The sequence below is a fragment of the Salvia splendens genome, chromosome 17, assembly GCF_004379255.2.
Source record: "Salvia splendens isolate huo1 chromosome 17, SspV2, whole genome shotgun sequence".
In the NCBI taxonomy this organism is placed as follows: domain Eukaryota; kingdom Viridiplantae; phylum Streptophyta; class Magnoliopsida; order Lamiales; family Lamiaceae; genus Salvia; species Salvia splendens.
The window spans coordinates 19708082-19727492 of record NC_056048.1 but is presented as its reverse complement, the minus strand read 5'-3'; the positions used below and the strand labels follow the sequence as shown (position 1 = coordinate 19727492).

At 38.2% G+C, this 19411-nt stretch overlaps 1 protein-coding gene across 1 annotated transcript; it reads left to right on the top strand.

Moving 5' to 3' along the window:
- Positions 1-7166: 7166 nt before the first annotated feature.
- LOC121774434 lies at positions 7167-10972 on the top strand. Its single transcript, XM_042171312.1, has 5 exons — positions 7167-7348; positions 7428-8323; positions 8453-9547; positions 9772-10860; positions 10959-10972. The coding sequence occupies exons 1-5, from the start codon at positions 7167-7169 to the stop codon at positions 10970-10972; spliced, it is 3276 nt and encodes a 1091-aa protein (XP_042027246.1).
- Positions 10973-19411: the final 8439 nt, after the last annotated feature.

Here is a 19411-nt window from a genome sequence, read left to right as displayed (position 1 = left end):
TAAATTGTCTAAAATATGGCTTGCAGAAAGCAAGACATGTCCCCAAAAGGAAGTAGGTAGCCGTGCATAACTCATCATCGATCGGACCATGTTTAATAAGGTCTTGTTCCTTCTTTCAGCCACGACGTTCTGCTGGGGCGTGCCCGGCGTAGTCAATTGGGATTCAATTCCCGACTCTGACAAGTAGTCCAAAAACTCAGCACTGAGGTACTCGCCTCCATGATCAGATCGTAGGCTTTTGATACTCTTACCATGATACTTCTCCACAAGAGTCTTAAAGTCCTTGAACTTATCAAAAGACTCTGACTAGTGGCGCATCAAATAGACGTATCCAATTTTCGAGAAGTCATCAATAAATGTGATGAGGTATCGAAAACCACCTCTTGCCTCAGTAGACATTGGTCCACATACATCGGAATGAACGAGCTCAAGTACTTCCTTGGCCCTATTGCCCTTAGCCTGAAAAGGCCTCTTGGTCATCTTGCCTTCTAAGCATGACTCACACTTATGAAAAGGTTCCTCCTCTAGACCTTTAATAAGGTCTTGTTTAACAAGAGAATGGATCTTCCTTTCATTGGCATGACCAAGTCTAAGGTGTCATAAGTACGTTTCGTTCGTTGAACTTGAAGGTTCCTTTTGTTTCTTTGAAATTTTCGATGTTGTATTGAGTTCTGATTTGCGATTATTAAACTGTTTAGATGTTCTTGTGTACAGATTGTTTTCCATGATACCACGACAGATATAAGAACCATCTTTCTTAATAACGCAATTGTCATTAAAAGAAATCAAATATCTATCAAAAACTAATTTAGAAACTGAAATTAAATTTCTTCTAAAAGAAGGTATCAACAAAACATTCTTCAAAATCAAAAATATATCACTACTAAAATGCAAATAAATGTCTCCCACTCCTATGGCAGCCACTTTTGTAGCGTCGCCCAGCTGGACCTCGATCGCACGATCACGTAGTCGTCTTGTCACCTGCATTAAGTCAGGATCAAAATAAATATGATCAGTGGCACCAGTGTCAATAACCCAAGTGCAAGTAGACTTCGAAGCCAAACATGGCTCGACTACTAAAGCTTGGTGCATACCTGTAGCCTTGCCCTTTTTAGGACAATCTGGCTTCCAATGCCCCTTCTCTCCGCACTTGAAACACTTCCCCGTGGGCTTCTTGTTTGCCCTCTTCTTCTTCTTTCCCTTAGCTATCTTGGCCGGTCCTAAGTTCGGTTCCTGTCTTTTTCCCGCGCTAGGCTTGAAGCCAGAGGAACGAGGCGCCGAAGTCATCATGGCCGCCTTAGCCTGGACCATAAGGTCCTCTGCCGACTGAAGTTCAGTCAACAACTCTACCAAGGTGTAGTTCCTTTTCTTCATCTCGAAGTTGAGCTTGAACTGCTGGAAGCTAGGGGGAAGACTTTGAAGGATAATAGTCACCTGGAACTCGGGATCGATCGTCCCTCCCAAGACCTCAATTTGGTTGAGGTGGCCCATCATCTCGAGGACTTGATCCCTCACAGATGAGCCTTCCTTCATAGTCTTCGACATGATAGTCCGAAAGTCTTGAGACTTAGCCGTTCGATTCTGAGTACCAAACGATTCTTGAGATTCTGCAGGATCTCGGCTGCAGTTTCCATGGCTGATTGCTGATGCTTGAGTACTGATGACATAGATGCCAACATATAGCACTTATCCATCCCATTCCCCTTATGCCACCGTCTGTGTGCATCTCTGACTCCTGCCGCAGCGTTAGCTGGTGGCACTGGAGGTCGCGGGGTTGTGAGTATAAAGATGTACTCATCTGCTGTGAGAACGATGTCCTAATTTTATTTCCATTCTATGTAATTTTGGCCCTCGAGTTTATTTTCTTTAAGTATTGCAGAAAGAGGATTGAACGACATATTGACAATTTGATTTGCACTGCAAAACAGAATATTTACCTTTTGTTATAAACTTATGTAAGAAATTTGATTAGATTAACCATAAAACTTTTCAAAATCTTACAACAGTAAAATTAAAATTTTGTATCCTCAAGAGGAAGTTAATACGCATTAAAATCTTATAATTTTTACTGGTCACACAACACCGACGAATAGTCCAAGGACCACAGAGTGGCATGGCCGCCTAAAGTTGCCTAAGCAAGACCACCGAATTTAGCATTACAGAATCTCATTTCTACAACACACTCCCATAACAATGCTCATGCGCTGCTAACAAGATCAAGCTATCCCATAAATTCTGTGTGAACTTCTGAATCTCGTAGTTTCTTAGGATTATTGTCCTCACAGTGCAGGTGGCGATAATATTGGAAACCACATTCTAGTTCATGCTATTTATATTTGAGAAGTCCGCCTTATGAACTTGCTATTTCCTAGGATTATTGTCCCCACAATGCAGGTGGCGATAATATTGAAAACAACTTCATAAATTACAGACCAATTGGTGGAGACCATATACAAACGTTGAGTTCGTAATTACAGCTTAGATATTTTGGGTTATGGTTTTTATTCAATTATCCTTATCCTTGAGGTAGATTAAGGCTTAATTAAATTTTGTTGGTATTTAATATGCTGAATAATTGAATCCTTTATATATAATTGGCGTCTTCCATTAAGATAATAATGTTCCAGTATTTAATTCTTATTCATTTCTACTATAAGATATATCTAAAATAATTAAATTATTTAATTCTTAATAAGACATAAAAAAATTAAATTCAAATTATTTCCGTGTTTAAGATTAGGAAGAGAAGATTTATTATTTAATGTATTCATACATATCTATCCTAATTAGGATTCTAGATATATAAATATTAGGAAACTATTAAATTATTCTCATCCATATCATCTAGGAATAAATAATATTATTTATTTCCATAGATATAGATAATAATAAAAATGTTCCTAAAATCTAGGCAAATCTTTCAAAAAGATTTTATTTCCATTAAATAATAATATTTTAATGATATCTTTTAATTAAAAAATTAAATAATCATTAAAATAATCTTTCATCGTTATCTCATCGTACGAGGTTCACACGAACGATGAACGACGAAAATCCTACGAGTTCTTCATCGGACCACGACACACGAAGCATCTCGGCCACCAGCGCTGTCACGACGGCACTTCCTAAGGATAGAAAGCACGATGGGTCGCGACTAAAGGGGGAATTAAGAAGCGGGGAAGAAGGGGGAAACAATCAAAAGGGGTACAACATGTAGATCAACAGTCGAATCTTCATTATCAAATCATAGTTTTAGATCACGAAGCAACATAGTTCGAATGAAAATAATCCAACGGATTAAAGAAAAAACATAGGAGTTCGTAAAACTTAGAGTAGCGGAAGCATTGGAGAGTTAGCTACTACTATGTATGAAGACACAATAGCAACCGGAACGTTTATTGAATATGGTCTCGGTCCAATGCTCAACATCCTCCGTCTCCCGTCCACGCTCAACCTGCACATAGAGAAAACACATGCAGGGGCTGAGTACTTGATGCACTCAGTGAACTCATGCCCGAAATACATTTTATATCGTCTTTAAACGAAAGTAATTCGCGCGTATGACTAGCCTACATCTATGGCCTTTGAAGTCTACATCTCAAACATATCCCATTCATCATCACATTCAACATGCCTCGTTTCAAAACATTTTACCTTCTTTCTTGTTGAGCGCGGCGAAACGGAATGTTGAGCCTTCAATGAAAACTCTTTTTAGTCTAGCGAAACGAGTCTAGACTAGATTGAATAAAAGACTCTCGGTCCAGAGAGGAAGGAAAATTTGCTCTGATATCATTCTGTCATGACCGCACTTCCTAAGGATAGAAAGCACGGTGGGTCGTGACAAGTGCGCAGGTGGCGCGCCAGCGTCTCGGCTAGCAGCTCGTCGGGTGTCGCATCCTCTCGGCCAGGAGCGCGCACGTCGGTGCCGCTCCTCTCGGCCAAGTGCTCCCCGCCCGTCTCGGCGCGTCGATCCGTCGGGTGTCGAAGCTTCTCGACCAGGCACGCACGCAGCGGTGCGCGCCTCTCGGCCAGTGTCTCGACGCCCGTCTCTGCCATCCGAGCTGTCGGGGTGGCGCGAGCTCTCGGCCAGCAGCGCGCACGGTGGCGCGCCCGCTCTCGGCCAGCAACGACCACCCTTCCTTCCGCCTAGGGTTCCAGCTCTCGGTGCCTGGTGTCTCGGTGGTTCTCGGACGAACCACCACTCTGTGCCATTCTTCACGTCGGCCTTGGTGCGGGGGCTGCCTGGGGTTTGCGGTCTCGGCCGGCGTCACGCTCGAGCCCACGCTCGACTGCACGTCACCTCGTGATCGTGATCCCTCGGCTTCCACTCAATCGACAACCCTATTTCACGATTGCGCGTGGTGCAATCTGTCTCGGTGCGAGCGTCGACGGATCGCACGTCTCGTATGATCGAGTAGTTTAAGTTCTTTGATTCGATAGTTCTTTGAGTTCATCATGCATAATAAATTAAACAAAACACCAAGAACATGCTTCGAAATCAAACAATACATGCATACATGAATTTCGCAAATTTAAATCCAAATAATCAGAGCCAAAACCTGGCTCTGATACCAATTGAAGGGGTTGGCAGCGGAAGCGTGCATAAGATTCGATCACATAAATTTGATCTATTTAGCAGATTATTTAGACAAATTCTATTTGCGCAATTATCACATGTATCATGCTCATAACTTGAATTAAAACATGCTTTAGCATATAAAATCCCTAAAACATGCTCACTACGGAATTAGCCAATTTACCTCATTGATTAAATCAAGAATCGATGATGGCTTGCTCCGTCTCCACGTGAAGATCTTCAGTACTCGACCTCTGATCTTATGAGTGGTGTCCCGGACTGTATACTGATATTTGTGTGAGCAAATCTCACCAAAATACTAGGACTCGAATAATGAAGACAGAACTCACCTCACGGAGGGAGCAATATTCGAATTCTCTCTCTTTCTCTAGAGGGGGACGAAAATTCTAGCACTAATAATTATGTTTTCTGTCTCCTTTATTCTCCTATTTATATTAAGTCACATATTGGGCCCAGTCAGGGATCTAAGGAAGAATTTGGACATGGCCTCACCTAATTAGCTTTTTACTAATTAAATTGAACCCACAATTTAATATAAGCTTATATTGGAATATTACAAGCAGCCACTACAGAAGTAATATTGCACTGCCTTTCCAAATCCGAAATTACAAGTATTCCGAGTTTCCTTTTATTTGTTTAATTCATTTCCCGCGCTTAAGATAGAAACATCCATTAATTAATTAATGTCTGATATGGACTTAATTAATTAACATATTTTGTTTTCCAAGAGTGGACTTAGCAAGAAACTCTTATTTATTATTCATAGAGTAATTAAACTCCAACTAGCTAGGTTCCGAATAATAAAACCTCGTTTCGAGCTCCTCTTGTGGATGTTATCAAACGAGACTCTCATCGCGCACGATTCAACATAATAGCAATCCTAGCACCGCTAGACAATGATCACCACTACCCAATATATCTGGATCGTTGGGTGACGAAAAACTCGCACCTTTGGTAAGTCAAAGTAGTAGATACTCAATATCGTATGCTCAATGCTAATGTACATTGATTAAGAAATTAATTATCAAGACTTAGTCTTTTAGTAGATAGCATAAAGACTCGTCTTGCTGTTAGATACATTCAGTGCTATACCATACCAACATCATCATATTTCAATAAGGCTTAGAAATAATCAGACTGACATTGCAACCTTTCACGATAGGTAGTCTAGGTCTATCTGGGTTGTGAAATCCTTATTTTTCTTTGTTCAGAACTGACCGCGTACCTTAAATTGAGCGCAGCCCACAACCGGTCTACTATAACAAAGACTTAGACTTATGTTATGTTCGCTTATACATTTAAATATGCAATAAGCATCCATTAAATGTAAAACATAACAACATTACGACAAAAATAATCTGTTGCATTCATTGGAAAATAATTATTAGAGTTTTACAGTATTCAATCACTCGAAAGGTGATTTCTAGTATACAAACCCTAACAGTTTTAATGTGTTGGGCCATTTAATTGTGTATTAGTATTTATAATTATTATATAATAATTGTGTTAATTATTTTTATATAAAAACGAAAATTATTTTTTTATTATATTTGGTTAAATATGTTTAATTAATAATTTATATATTAATTATAAAGTTAGTTGTATTTATTTTATTCATAATCTCATATAATTAGGTATATCATGTACAATATTAATAAAATTATGTATGAATTTTATTGTTAATAAGTATGAATTTTTTTAATGTGTTGTGCCATTTAATTGTGTATTAGGCATATTCTATTTATTTTTTTACCAATTTTACCTTTATACTACTATTATTTATAAAATGTTTACATTACTCACATATGTGTATTTGTATATTTATCTTAATATGTTGGGCTATTAGATTTGGGCTCTTATCCTATATGTAAAATGTTTGGCCCTGATGTAATTTATTTGGGCTCTTATTTATTTGTTGGGGCAAAGATGTTAATTTGTAATATTGTTTAAATTATTTGAGTAAACTTTTGGTAATTATTTTTAAATTTTATTAGCAATCTATTGTATTTCTTTTAATTAGGAAAGTAATACTCTACTTATATATTGTGTACTATTTTTCTACTAATTTTCCTTTATATTTTATAGTTGATGTGTGTGGATCGTTTGACAATCTTATTGTTATAAATGATGATGTGCTTGATGAACGCAATCGGTCTATTGTCAATGAGAGCTCTTTCGATTAATCCAATTTTAATGAAGATGGAGGTATTTTTTATCGTAGCTTGGTTACTTTTTTTTCTTATTTTCTTGATTATATATTTCAAATTATATCAGTTTTTTGTTTATGCTTTACTAACATTTTGTTTTTATATAATTTTGGGATATTGGTAATCCTTCGTATATGTGTACACATTGTGGGGCATTATTTTTGTATGAGGAATGTCTTGGCAAACCAAATAAGGCCACTAATCCAAGATATTCAGGTTGTTGTATTAATGGAAATATTGAGATTCCTAAATTGACTTCTCCACCCAACGTTTTGCACCAATTAATGTTCTCTAATGACGCCAAAAGTAGTCACAATTTGAAAAATATTCGTTCATATAATTCGATGTTTGGTTTTACCTCCATGGGAGGTAAAGATGATAATAGTGTGAACATCGGTGGTGGTCCCCCTGTATTTCGTTTACACGGGCAAAATTACCACTTGATTGATAGTTTACTACCATTAGATGGTTGCGAACCGAAGTTTGCCCAGTTATATGTGTATGATACGGACAATGAGATCAATTACAGAATAACGTCCGTGAGGTAAATATTTTTCATTTTTTAACACATTAAATTTATATTTTTTTGTTAAAAAATAAATTTAGTAATTTTTATTTTACAGGCAAAGGGATGCTGTGAATAATCTTCATTCGGGGATTGTTAGTGATTTGCAACATATGTTGGATGAAGAAAATGCGTTAGTAAAGTCTTTTCGTATGGCCAAAGAAAAGATTGGACATGAAAATCAAACCAATGTAAGTTTGAGGTTGCTTGGTATGAGAGGTAGGGATGGAAGAACTCATAACCTACCTTCTGTTTCTGAGGTTGTTGTGCTTGCCGTTGGGGATTTTGATGAAGCTTTGGGTGACAGAGATATTGTTGTTGTAAAGAAGTCAGGGCAGTTGCAGTGCATTAGTGAACTGCATCCTCCTTATCTTCCACTTCAGTATCCACTTTTGTTTCCTTATGGGGAGGATGGTTATAGAGAAGATATTGGATTTTCCAGAAATTCTTCTTCTTCATCGACCCATAGAAAAAGTATTAGTCCTAAAGAATTTTTTGCGTTTCGCTTACATGAAAGAATTTCTGAGTATTCTATTCTTTTATTTGGAAGGCGATTGTTTCAACAGTTTGTCGTTGATGCCTATACGATGATTGAGACTGGTCGTCTTACTTTTGTACGAACCCATCAGAAAAGGTTGCGGGCTGAATTGTATAGTGGTTTAGCGGAAGCTGTTCTTCGTAGTGAGACAGATGGTTCAAGGCATGGGAAACGAATTATCTTGCCTTCCAGTTTTGTTGGTGGAGCTCGATATATGGTCCAGAATTATCAAGATGCTATGGCGATCTGTAGGTGGATTGGTTATCCAAATTTGTTTATTACCTTTACGTGCAATCCTAAGTGGCCAGAGATATGTCGATATCTTGCATCTAAGGATTTGAAATCAGATGATCGTCCTGATATTATTTGTAGGATCTTTAAAGTCAAGTTGGATAATTTGATAAGAGATCTTAAGAGTAAAAAAATATTTGGAGTTGTGAAAGCAGGGTATGTTTGAGCATTCTTTATCTAAATAAAGACATTGCTTTATAAATTTATTGTTAGTTGTTTTTGAAAAAGTAATTTATTTAAATTATTTTGTGCAGTTGTGTACATGGTTGAGTTTCAGAAACGTGGATTGCCTCATGCCCATATTTTGTTGTTTTTAAGCAATGAGGACAAACAGCCTAAGCCTCAACGCATTGATGAGATCATTTCAGCTGAACTTCCCGACCAAGTAATTGATCCTCACTATCATGAGTACGTTAAAGAATTCATGATGCATGGGCCGTGTGTCATTGTTCGAAAATCATCTCCTTGCATGCTCAATGGACGTTGTTCCAAATATTTTCCCAAGAAATATCTCGCGGCCAAAAACTTTGATGATGATGGCTATCCTGCTTACAGACGTAGAGATAATGGTCGTGTTGTTATGAAGGATGGTGTGCCCTTAGATAATAGATATGTTGTTCCACACAATCATTTTCTTCTTATGAAGTATGTCGGTCATGTCAACGTTGAGTGGTGCAATCAGTCGCAATCTATTAAGTATTTGTTTAAGTATATAAATAAGGGTTATGACCGTGTGACAACTTCTTTTTTCCAATCTGGTGCGGATGGTGCTGAACGATGTATTGATGAAGTAAGTTTGTACTACGATTGTAGGTATATATCTTCTTGTGAAGCTGCTTGGAGAATTTTTGGATTTGAAATTCAATATAAGGATCCTCCTGTTGAAAGATTGAGTTTTCATCTTCCAGATCAACAACATGTCATTTTTGATGAAGCTGATGACTTGGATACTATTTTGAATCGTAAGACAATTCATGAAAGTAAGTTCTTGGCTTGGATGGAAGCAAATAAGATATATTCTCAAGGTAGGGATCTCACTTATGGTGAATTTCCGACGAAGTTTGTATGGAAGAAGAATCACTGGGAACCTAGAAAACAAAGATATTCAATTGGAAGGTTGTTTTATGTTGCTCCTTGTTCTGGTGATATGTATTATCTCAGATGTTTGTTGAATATTGTTAAAGGAGCGTCTTCCTATGAAGACATCAAATGTGTTAATGGTGTTCAGTATGATACATTTAGAGATGCTTGTTTTGTTTTAGGATTGTTGGATGATGATAAGGAATATGTTAAATGGAATTGTAGAGGCTTCTTTTTGGGCTTCAGCTCACTCTTTGAGATTGCTCTTTGTGAGTTTGTTAACATCAGAATTTATTTCACGCCCGGACTTTGTTTGGCAAAGTTGTTGGAAATATTTGTCCGAAGATGTTCTTTATAACCACCGGAAATTAACAAATTATCCTGATAAGTTATTTTTTTAATTATTATCGTTGCATGTTTATTATGTTATTTGTTATTATTTTCAATTTATAATATAAGTTTAATTCTAACAACGTATTCTTAATTACTATAGGTATGATCTTGAGTGAGGATGAAATTCAGAATTTTGCATTGGCAGAGATTGAGAAATTGTTGCAGAATCTTGGAAAAACTTTGCGTGATTTCCATGGTTTGCCGTATCCTGATAATCAGTATTTTGAATCAAGTGAAAATAGACTCATTACTGATGAGTTGTGTTATGATCGTGAGGGTTTAGAAAGGGAATATTTGGAATTTATTTCCAAATTCACTGATGAACAACTTTCTGTGCATGTCACTATAATGTCGTCTGTGCATTCTAATGATGGAGGAATATTTTTTGTTTATGGCTATCGAGGTACTGGGAAAACTTTCATTTGGAGATCATTGTCTGCAGGGATTCGTTCGAAGGGAAATATTGTTTTAAATGTGGCGTCCAGTGGCATAGCTTTTTTATTATTTTCTGGTGGTAGAACAACTCATTCTCAGTTTAAAATTCCCATTAATGTGAATGGAGATTCTATGTGCAATATTAAACCAGGCGGTGCACTTGCTGAGTTGATTGTGAGAGCTAAGCTTATTATATGGGATGAAGCTCCGATGATTCATAAACATTGCATAGAAGTCGTGGATAGAACTTTAAGAGATATTATGCGTGTATTCAATGAGTTACATAGTAACAAACCGTTTGGTGGTAAAACTGTTATTTTTGGTGGTGACTTTAGACAGATCTTGCCTGTTGTTCCTAAAGGCAGCCGTCAAGATGTTGTGAATGCTACCATTAACTCATCTTATCTTTGGAAGAGTTGCACAGTTTTAAGGCTGACAAAAAATATGAGGCTTTTGAATGTTGAAAATGTTGATGAAGCCTCTAAATTGAAGGAATTTTCCTCTTGGGTTGCTTCTATTGGCGATGGTGTTATTGGTGGTCCAAATGATGGTGAAGTGGCTATTCAACTTCCTATTGACATTGTTTTGTCAAATTCTGGTGATCCTCTTAGAACCATTGTTTCAAACGTCTATCCTTCTTACATGAATCCTGAAGAATTGATTAGTTGTTTGCATGGTTGTGCTATACTTGCTCCTACTTTAGAGGTAGTTGACGAGGTTAACCAATTCATGATTTCTTTGGATCAGTCTCAAGGTCGAGTTTACTTTAGTTCTGATAGTATTTCAAACTCTGATTCCACATCAAATGGTCTTGCTGAGATACATTCTGTTGAGTTTTTGAATAATTTGAAGTGTTCCGGTTGTAACATCCCAAACTTTTGTGACTCTTTTATTTATGTTTTTGAAATTTTCGAATATGAGACTTTTGTTCTATGTGATTAAGTGATTTACGTGAAATAAATTATCGTGGTTGATGTGGAATGATGAGCTTAAGTTTTTATATTTTTTTCCATTGAGGAAAAAATAAATTAATAGGATCATGCATTTATTCTTTTTCGAGTCAATTCATTAAAATTTTCGGCCCTTCCTAATTATTGAGATAGTATTTCATTTCTTGGATTTAATAAATTGTTTTGGGATTTTTCTTATCCAAATTAAATCCAAATCAATTGATCCCTAAATTGTATCACATGAAATTCGAACTCTAGCCTATTCATCTTGGGAGTTTCGAAAATCCCATATTTAAATGGGAGGATGAATTAATTTCTTTGATTTAATTAGGTGCTTTGTTGACTCCCTTCCTTTGAATTGAATCCAATTAAATCATGTCATATTTTATTTCTTCTCCCAACTTAAATAAAGAGTTGAAACAATTCCTTGGCCTTTTAAGCCAAATTTTCGACCCCCACATGATTTTGTAGGGGAGAATTTATTTGTTTCCTATTTTGTGGAATCCCTTTTTATTCAATTAAATACCATACTAATTTCCTATGTCTAATTAAATGGGGATGTGAATTTTTTCCTTTTAATTCTTACCCATATCACACGCCCCATGCTCCTATTTTTTTTCCCTTGTGGAAATTTATTTAATTGTTACCTATTATATGGGAGTCTTTTCCCATAAAGAAATTACCAAATTCAAATCCTATTCTATTTAATTGAAGATTTAAATAATTTCCTTGTGCTTTCCTCTAGTTATTTTCGGCCCCACCTTATTTTCTTACTTGGAGATTTAATTTATTTGTTTCCTTGTATTCATTATTTTTATTTCCTAAGTTATGAATATATTCTCCAAGTAAATACCAAATAAATTCCTTGTTGTGTGCTACATGGAATTTTCAAAATTCCTCCCTCCCCACAAGCCTATTTTATTCTTTTAATTGTGGGATTTATTTAATTGTATTTTCCCCACAATTACTTAATTAATTAAATATTAAACATAACCCTAGACTTCAAATACCACCTAAACAAACCCTAGCCCCCATTTCTCCCTCACAAAAATCGTTCCTCCCTCTCTCCCTCACTCTCACACGCCTCTCCCCTCCCTCTCTACAATCTCTCCAAAGATCCCCCATCAAATTCGTGTTCTTGCATCCGTTGAAGCCTATTTTTGCAAGAGTCTCCGACGAATCGCATTGTCTCTTGTCCCTACCGATCCGTTTTCGTCAAAGAAGGTATAATTGCTTCACTTTCCCTCATCCTTTTCGTTTGAACCATGTTCTTGAGTCCTACATGCATGTAGTGGGTGTAGGATTGATAGACCGCAAAATCTAACGGTGGGAAAGTGTGATTTCATAAGAACTTTGATAGTTATGTGTTTTTGATTGAATTCATGTGAAGTTGGATTGGAATATTTGGTGAATGGTGTGAGTCTATGTGCAAACATGTTTATGAGAAACTTTTAATCATGACTTTGTGTGTTTCAAGCATGAAAAATTGGTGTTTGTTCGATGGAAGAGGAAAACCCTATTTTTGAAACTATGAACCTGAAATCTGTGACGTACGACCAGTAGCTTCTGATCTATAATTGACCAATCAAACGATCGAATTTTGATATGAAATTTTTACTGGGTAAACTCCAAGATGTTTTCTGTGTCTCGTGTGAATTTCAGCCTTTTTTGTCAAATAATGAATTTTTAATAAATATTTGAAGTGGAATGCGCAAATCTGCCAGAAACTTGTGTTCTCGCCAAGAATGTTTCGTTTTCTGTTTGACCGACCAAATGACCTCTGACTAATGTGATTCTTGAACTAAATGTAAATTTGAAGTGTCTTCTGAGTCGTGTAAAATTTTCAGCCTTTTTGGGCATTGGATAAATTTATGGTGAATTTTTCAAATGAGCTTTGCAGTGCTGTCAGAAATTTTATGTTCCGACCAGAGAGTTTAGTATTTGATATGGCTGACTAAATGACGTGATTTCAGTGTGAAAATTTGTATGGATTAACTTGAATGTCGCTTCTGTGTTGTGAACAAAATTTAGCTTCATATGAGGTCGGGTGAATTTATAGTGATTTTTACAAAACGGTCGCACAGTTCTGCCAGTTTTCTGCCGTGTTAAAATAACTCTTATTTTCAAGTTTAAAAGTATTATATGATGCATGTATGTCCAAGGAACGTGTTTAATGATGTGATCACGTGAGATAAGTTGAAATATATTACGGTGTGTCTTTCCATCTTTGTGACGTATGTTGGGGTTGGGTAATTGAGAAAAAACGATGAGAGAGAAACGATAGGACATGCATAGTAATGTGTTTTTGGTGGAAGGCTGACTTGTGTTGTCATTTACAAGGGTGATTGTGTATTCGTGAACTCGGGGAACGAGAGTTGCCATAAGTTGGGTTGTGAATTGTTAAGCGAACGAGGTGGGCTTTCTTTCAAACCTCTTTATTTTCCGAAAATATTACGTGGTGTTATAAGAGTGGTTTAACTGTTATGTCATGCCATGTTTTTGTTTGTGAGATTGTTGCCTGATGCCTAGTTCGTCTGAGCTTGCTCCGTTAGGCTATAGGGCTGTGTTGTGAAACGAATTCGGGTCTGAGTAGGGCAGCAAACCCTATCAGGTTGTGTACACTGGTGGGATCGTGAGCCGTCCTTGCTAGTCGGCCGGTCTCGTGGGTGAATAGTGTGGCCATACTTTCGTCGCACTGTGATATGATGATTGTGATTGATGGAATGATGTGAAAAGTGGGGAGATAAATTGTCTGGCCAGACTTGAAATATTTTGTGTTCTCGTGATTTTTTTCTTTACATATAAAACTCGAGATCACTGGTATGGATGACATAACTAATATAAACTGTTTTCGGCATAAGCCCATTGAGTACAACAAGTACTCAGCCCTGCATATTATTTTTCTTATGTGCAGGTTGAGCAGGATGTTGCGGAGGATGTTGAGCTAGCCTTAGGATGCGTTGTGTCTTCATACATAGGCGTGATCCTTGACTCTCTCTTTAAACCTTTTTCCGCTGCTATATTATTAACTATGTCTCAAGACTTAAATCGTTTCCGTATTGTGTTATGAACATGTATGGTTGTGTTAGGTTTTAACCAAGTAATTACGTTGTCTTTGAAAATGGTGTTTTCCGTGAATTAAATTAAATGTTTTACTTTAGAAGTTATTTGGGTTTCTTAAAGTTTATTTTTCTCCGCTGCTTCTTTTAAAAGTTTTTATCATTAGTCATTTCTAATTAATAGTACAATTTTAACCTTAAACTTTTTTTTTAAAACAAAAATGTCTTTTTTTCTGCCTTTAAGTTAATTAAGTTTCTTTTTAAAGACGTTGTCCATGCATGTTGGTCACGATCGCCGCGTTTGTGGTAACCCTAGTATGGGCGGTCGTGACAGAGTGGTATCAGAGCTTAGTGTTCGCTCTGGTCCGATAGTCTTCTTTTGTCTTAAGTCTAGATTAGTGAATCCTTATTGACTAGAAGTGTCATGAAGGCTCAACATCCACAACATCACGCTCAACAAATGAAAGTGAGGTATGTTTTATTTGTTGAAGGCATGTGAGATAGATGCATGAAATGGATGATGATATGATATGACGATTGACAAGTTTATACATGTGAATGAACGATATGCATGAGGATGAGTTGTAATGGGATGACTATGTGAGCATGATTGCTATGATAGCTTAAGCACATACTAAATGCGTAAATATGATGTTGTAATAGCATGATTTCGTGGAATACAAGAATGACTGGCATGATAATTAAAGACATGTGTTGTATATACGAAAGTGATATTGATATGGTATGATTTTGGATGAGCATGAACTAGTAATGTTTTTGGATGTGTATCATGTGCGAGAATACCACGACGTTAGCATGAAAAGATATGAAGCCGTAAAATAATACTCCCTCCGTCCCGCACTACTTGCACTTATTTCCTTTCTGGGCGTCCCAAGTTATTTGCACTCTTTCAATTTTTAGTAATGTGCGAGTAGTGCGGGACGGAGGGAGTATTAAACATCAAACTACGTGACAAACATAGGGACTATCGTAAACAAATAATGTTATAAAATGCGTTTGAAAAAGAAACTTTCGTTTTCGCGTAGATGGCACGAACTAAACGAACCGCGCTTAAGAGCACTCAATATAGTGCCAGAATGCGACAAGCAATATACGATTACGATCACTTTGAGATAGAAGAAGGAAAAGCCTTGAGAGAGGTTGTCGCCCATTTTGAAACCCTATGGCGAGATGTCTGTGGGTACCATGTATCGGCCTATGGTGGCATAAGAAGACTAATCGAGTTGATGCCCGAAAATTGGGAATCTTGGATGGAAGCAACAGCCAGTCGATTCACGTGGTACGAACCAAGAAACCAGATGATGGCCGGCGACATGAAAGGTTTCCTGAAGGGGGAAACAATCAAACAATTCAAGGCAATACCACTTAACAGTCAAAGACGAAATTCCATTTTAAGTTAACCAACGTTTCAATCCCGAAGTCTACAACATGAAAGATAACAGAGTTCAACAATAAAGAAAATAACGGAGTCTCTTGGGACATTGAATAGCGGAAGCAATTTGAGAGTTTAGCTACTACTACGTATGAAGACATAATAGTAACCGGACCAGTTCTTGAATCACCACTCAACATCCTCCGCCTCCCGACCTCGCTCAACCTGCACATAGGGAAAACATGTGCAGGGGCTGAGTACTTGATGCACCCAATGAACTCACGCCCGAAAACATTCATCGTTAAGATATGTCAAGCCATCATCGTGTGGATCCCGGGTTTCACTTTAAAAGAACCGAGAAGCACAAGAAAAACCATTTCCATGAAATAGTGTCCGCGCGGACTAACATCATCCTCCATCATATACCATATCTGAACCATCATGTGAAACGAGACTGTGGCCACAATCTCGATCACTGGACCGGCCGACCTAGGGGACGGCTCACGATCCCCATCAGTGCACTAGTCTAAGTAGGGCGTAGACCCTAGTTAGACCCGAATTCGTTAACCATCAAAGCCAAGTAGAGTTTTATTCTAGTAGACAATCAGATAGGCAGTTTCAAAACATAAACACGGCATGACATACTTATAGAAACATCCTTATAACACCGTAAACATATTGATTTAAAATAAACGTTAAAGAATAAAGCCAACCTCAAATGCTTAAGTTTTCCGTAAAAATTCCTCGTTCCGACTTTCATCGTGCGTGCGAACCACCTTTTTGGAAAACACATAAAGTTCACATCAAACCTCTGTAACGACGATAATTAGAATGCATGCACTCTAATTAAAATCTTTTAATTCTCTTTCTCGATTTTTGCGCACTTTCGGTTATTCGGCGGCCGCCCAAGGCGTCGCGTGCGACGCCGGTCGGCCGCTTACACTCGTTCTTTCCTCCGTTGGCTCCTCGTATTTTCCATAACGTCGAAAATAATTTTTAAAAAAAATTATTTACGCGCATACTTTAATTTCCGTAATTATTTACCGTTGAAAAAGTATTATTTCATACCTAGGTAAATTATTCACTCGTCAAAAGAACTTACAAAATTTAATTAAATATTTTCCCCCGATTAAACTCTCAATCACCGACCCGGGATTAAATTTCTTAGCCACCTTATTCCTCCAAAATTACATAGTGAGCCCCCATCAATTAAAGGAAGAGCCCAACAACTAAAAAAAAATAATCCAAGGCCCAATTCCCTCTATCTTCTTCCCTCTCTCTCTTCCCTCTCTCTCTCCTCCCTTCTTTCCCTCTCCCCGACTCCTTCTCTCTCGCCGACTGCCCCTGGCGAGAGACGTCGCTGCTACAGCCCCGTCGTCGAGGAGTCGACGCTTCCAGCCCGTCGCCGTCGTCCCTTACAGCCGTGCAGCTGCTGTTGGCGTCGTCGGTCGCTGCCATCGCCGGATGGCACAGCAGCTGTCGCCGTCTGCTGCTCCGTCGCCGTCGGTCGTCGCGCCTGGAGCGGAGGCAGACCCAGCCGCCGGACAGCCACCCACCTGCCATCGCCGAGAGGTCCAGCCGCCGGACAGCCACCACGCCACTCCGAACACGCCCGAAACCACCCCGAAACTTCCCGAAACACGTGCTATTACTATAAAGTTAAGTTCTTTCTAAGCTTCAGCTATGTACGACGATCGTTTGGAAGATTCTAAGTTGGTTCCTATTTAGTTTGGTTATGGAAGAAAAGCTACGAAACAAGGATGTAATATGCATGAAAAACTAGAACAACACATGCTTTAAATAAGGAATGGATTATACCTCCAAGATGGTTGAAAATGGTGGAAAATACACAAGGTAGTGGCTCAAAGCTTCCTCCTCCCTCTCGGCACTCTCTCTCGCCGCTTCTCCTTCTCTCTTCTCTCATTTTTTTTTTTGCTAAGTGAAAGGTTACAAGAGTAAGTGGGGGGGTGGCTTTGGGGTGTAGATATTGATGGGGAAAGTGGGGAGGTGGATCAAAGAGGAGTAAAACCGATCGGTCATGGGGGAGGGGATGGAAAACCGTCGACGGGGGGGGGGGGGGGGGGGCTCTTTTTGGGCTTAGCTAGTTTAAAACCAAACTTGGGCTTCCATAAATTAAATTTCAATTGGGCTAAAACCAATAAATATATTACAAGCCCAAGTTAAAAACTACCACTTGATGTATTTAAAGAGTGATTAGAACTCAAGTTATTTTATTTTAATTGGACTTCAAATTTATTTTGGAAAGTCCAAAGTAATTTCATACATTTTTATATTTTTCACATTTTCCTTTGTTAAATAAAATTCACGGGCCTTTATTAAATTTTGTTATCTCGTTCTTCATAACCAAAAATTAAAGTACGAGAAATCGTACATAACTTATATTTGGTGTTGTTCCAAATATAAAATTCATTCAACCGTTCCTCAAATTACGCGCGTCATTATCCATAAAACATACATACCTTTCCACTTAATTCATTCGCCTTGCTAAAGAATAGCAATTTCATCATTGACCTTTCAACGAGACCTTAAACGTGCCTCCCATCGTTCACAATTAAAAAAAACATAAACACATTCCTTTTCACACCACACGCATAACCCACAATTTTTCCCATATCACATTTACCGAGAAGCATAGCATTTCGAAATAATTTTATCAATTATTTCGTTACATAAAATTAATTTCAAACTTAAGGTACGGGTGTTACATTGATATTATGAGAACTTGCTCGAACCTAGAGTTTGTGTTAGGAGAATTAGGAGTAGTGGCCCAACTCTTGCACGTTATGCCTTTGGAGAATGTAGAAATAATCTTGGGAATGGATTGGCTTACCGAGAACCACGCAACAATTCTCTGTAAAGAGAGACAGATTTCTTTTCAAGCCCGGGTGAAAAGCCGACTATCTTGAACGGGATCTCCATGAATCGACGAACCTCCATAATCTCCGCTTTGCAAGCAACTACGATGATAAGAAAAGGGCGTCCGGCGTATCTTGTGTACTTAAATGGAGAGAAAAAGAAGGAGTTGAAAGTGGAAGACGTGGCAGTGGAGCGAGATTTTCCCGATGTGTTTCCCGAAGCTTTGCCAGGACCGCCGCCCGACAAACAAGTGGAGTTCACCATTGACTTGGAACCAGGGTCAGCGCCAGTATCAAAGGCGCCATATCGAATGGCCCCTAAGGAGTTGGCCGAGTTGAAGGTACAGTTGCAAGAACTGTTAGACTTGGGTTTTATTCGACCCAGTGTGTCACCGTGGGGAGCGCCAGTTTTGTTCGTTAAGAAGAAGGATGGAACAATGAGGATGTGTATCGACTATCGTGAACTAAACAAGATGACCTTGAAGAATAAGTACCCACTGCCAAGGATTGATGATTTGTTTGACCAACTTCGAGGAGCGAGCGTATTCTCGAAAATGGATTTGAGATCAGGGTATCATCAACTAAAGGTCCGACGAGAGGATGTGCCCAAGACTGTTTTTCGCACTCGTTATGGCCACTATGAATTCGTCGTGATGCCATTTGGGCTGACCAACGCCCCAGCCGTTTTCATGGACTTAATGAACCGAGTTTTCCACGAGTATTGTCACGACCGCCCTTTAGGGTTAATAAATACGGGCGATCGTGATTAAAAGAATTTAATAAATAGATGAAAAGAATTAGGGTTTCAACACAAGTTGGACCAACAATAAATATCCCAATAAATAACCATGAGTTTGATATTACCCAACAAGAAATTCAAAGCATCCATTATCCTAACAATTAAAGTTGTCGGCCCAAATAAAACATAATTAAACGAAACGTCACAACGGAAACGACCAAGAGAAAGAGTGACGTCATGTGTGAAGACACAACGACACTCAAGGTTCAAAGACAACGATTAATATCT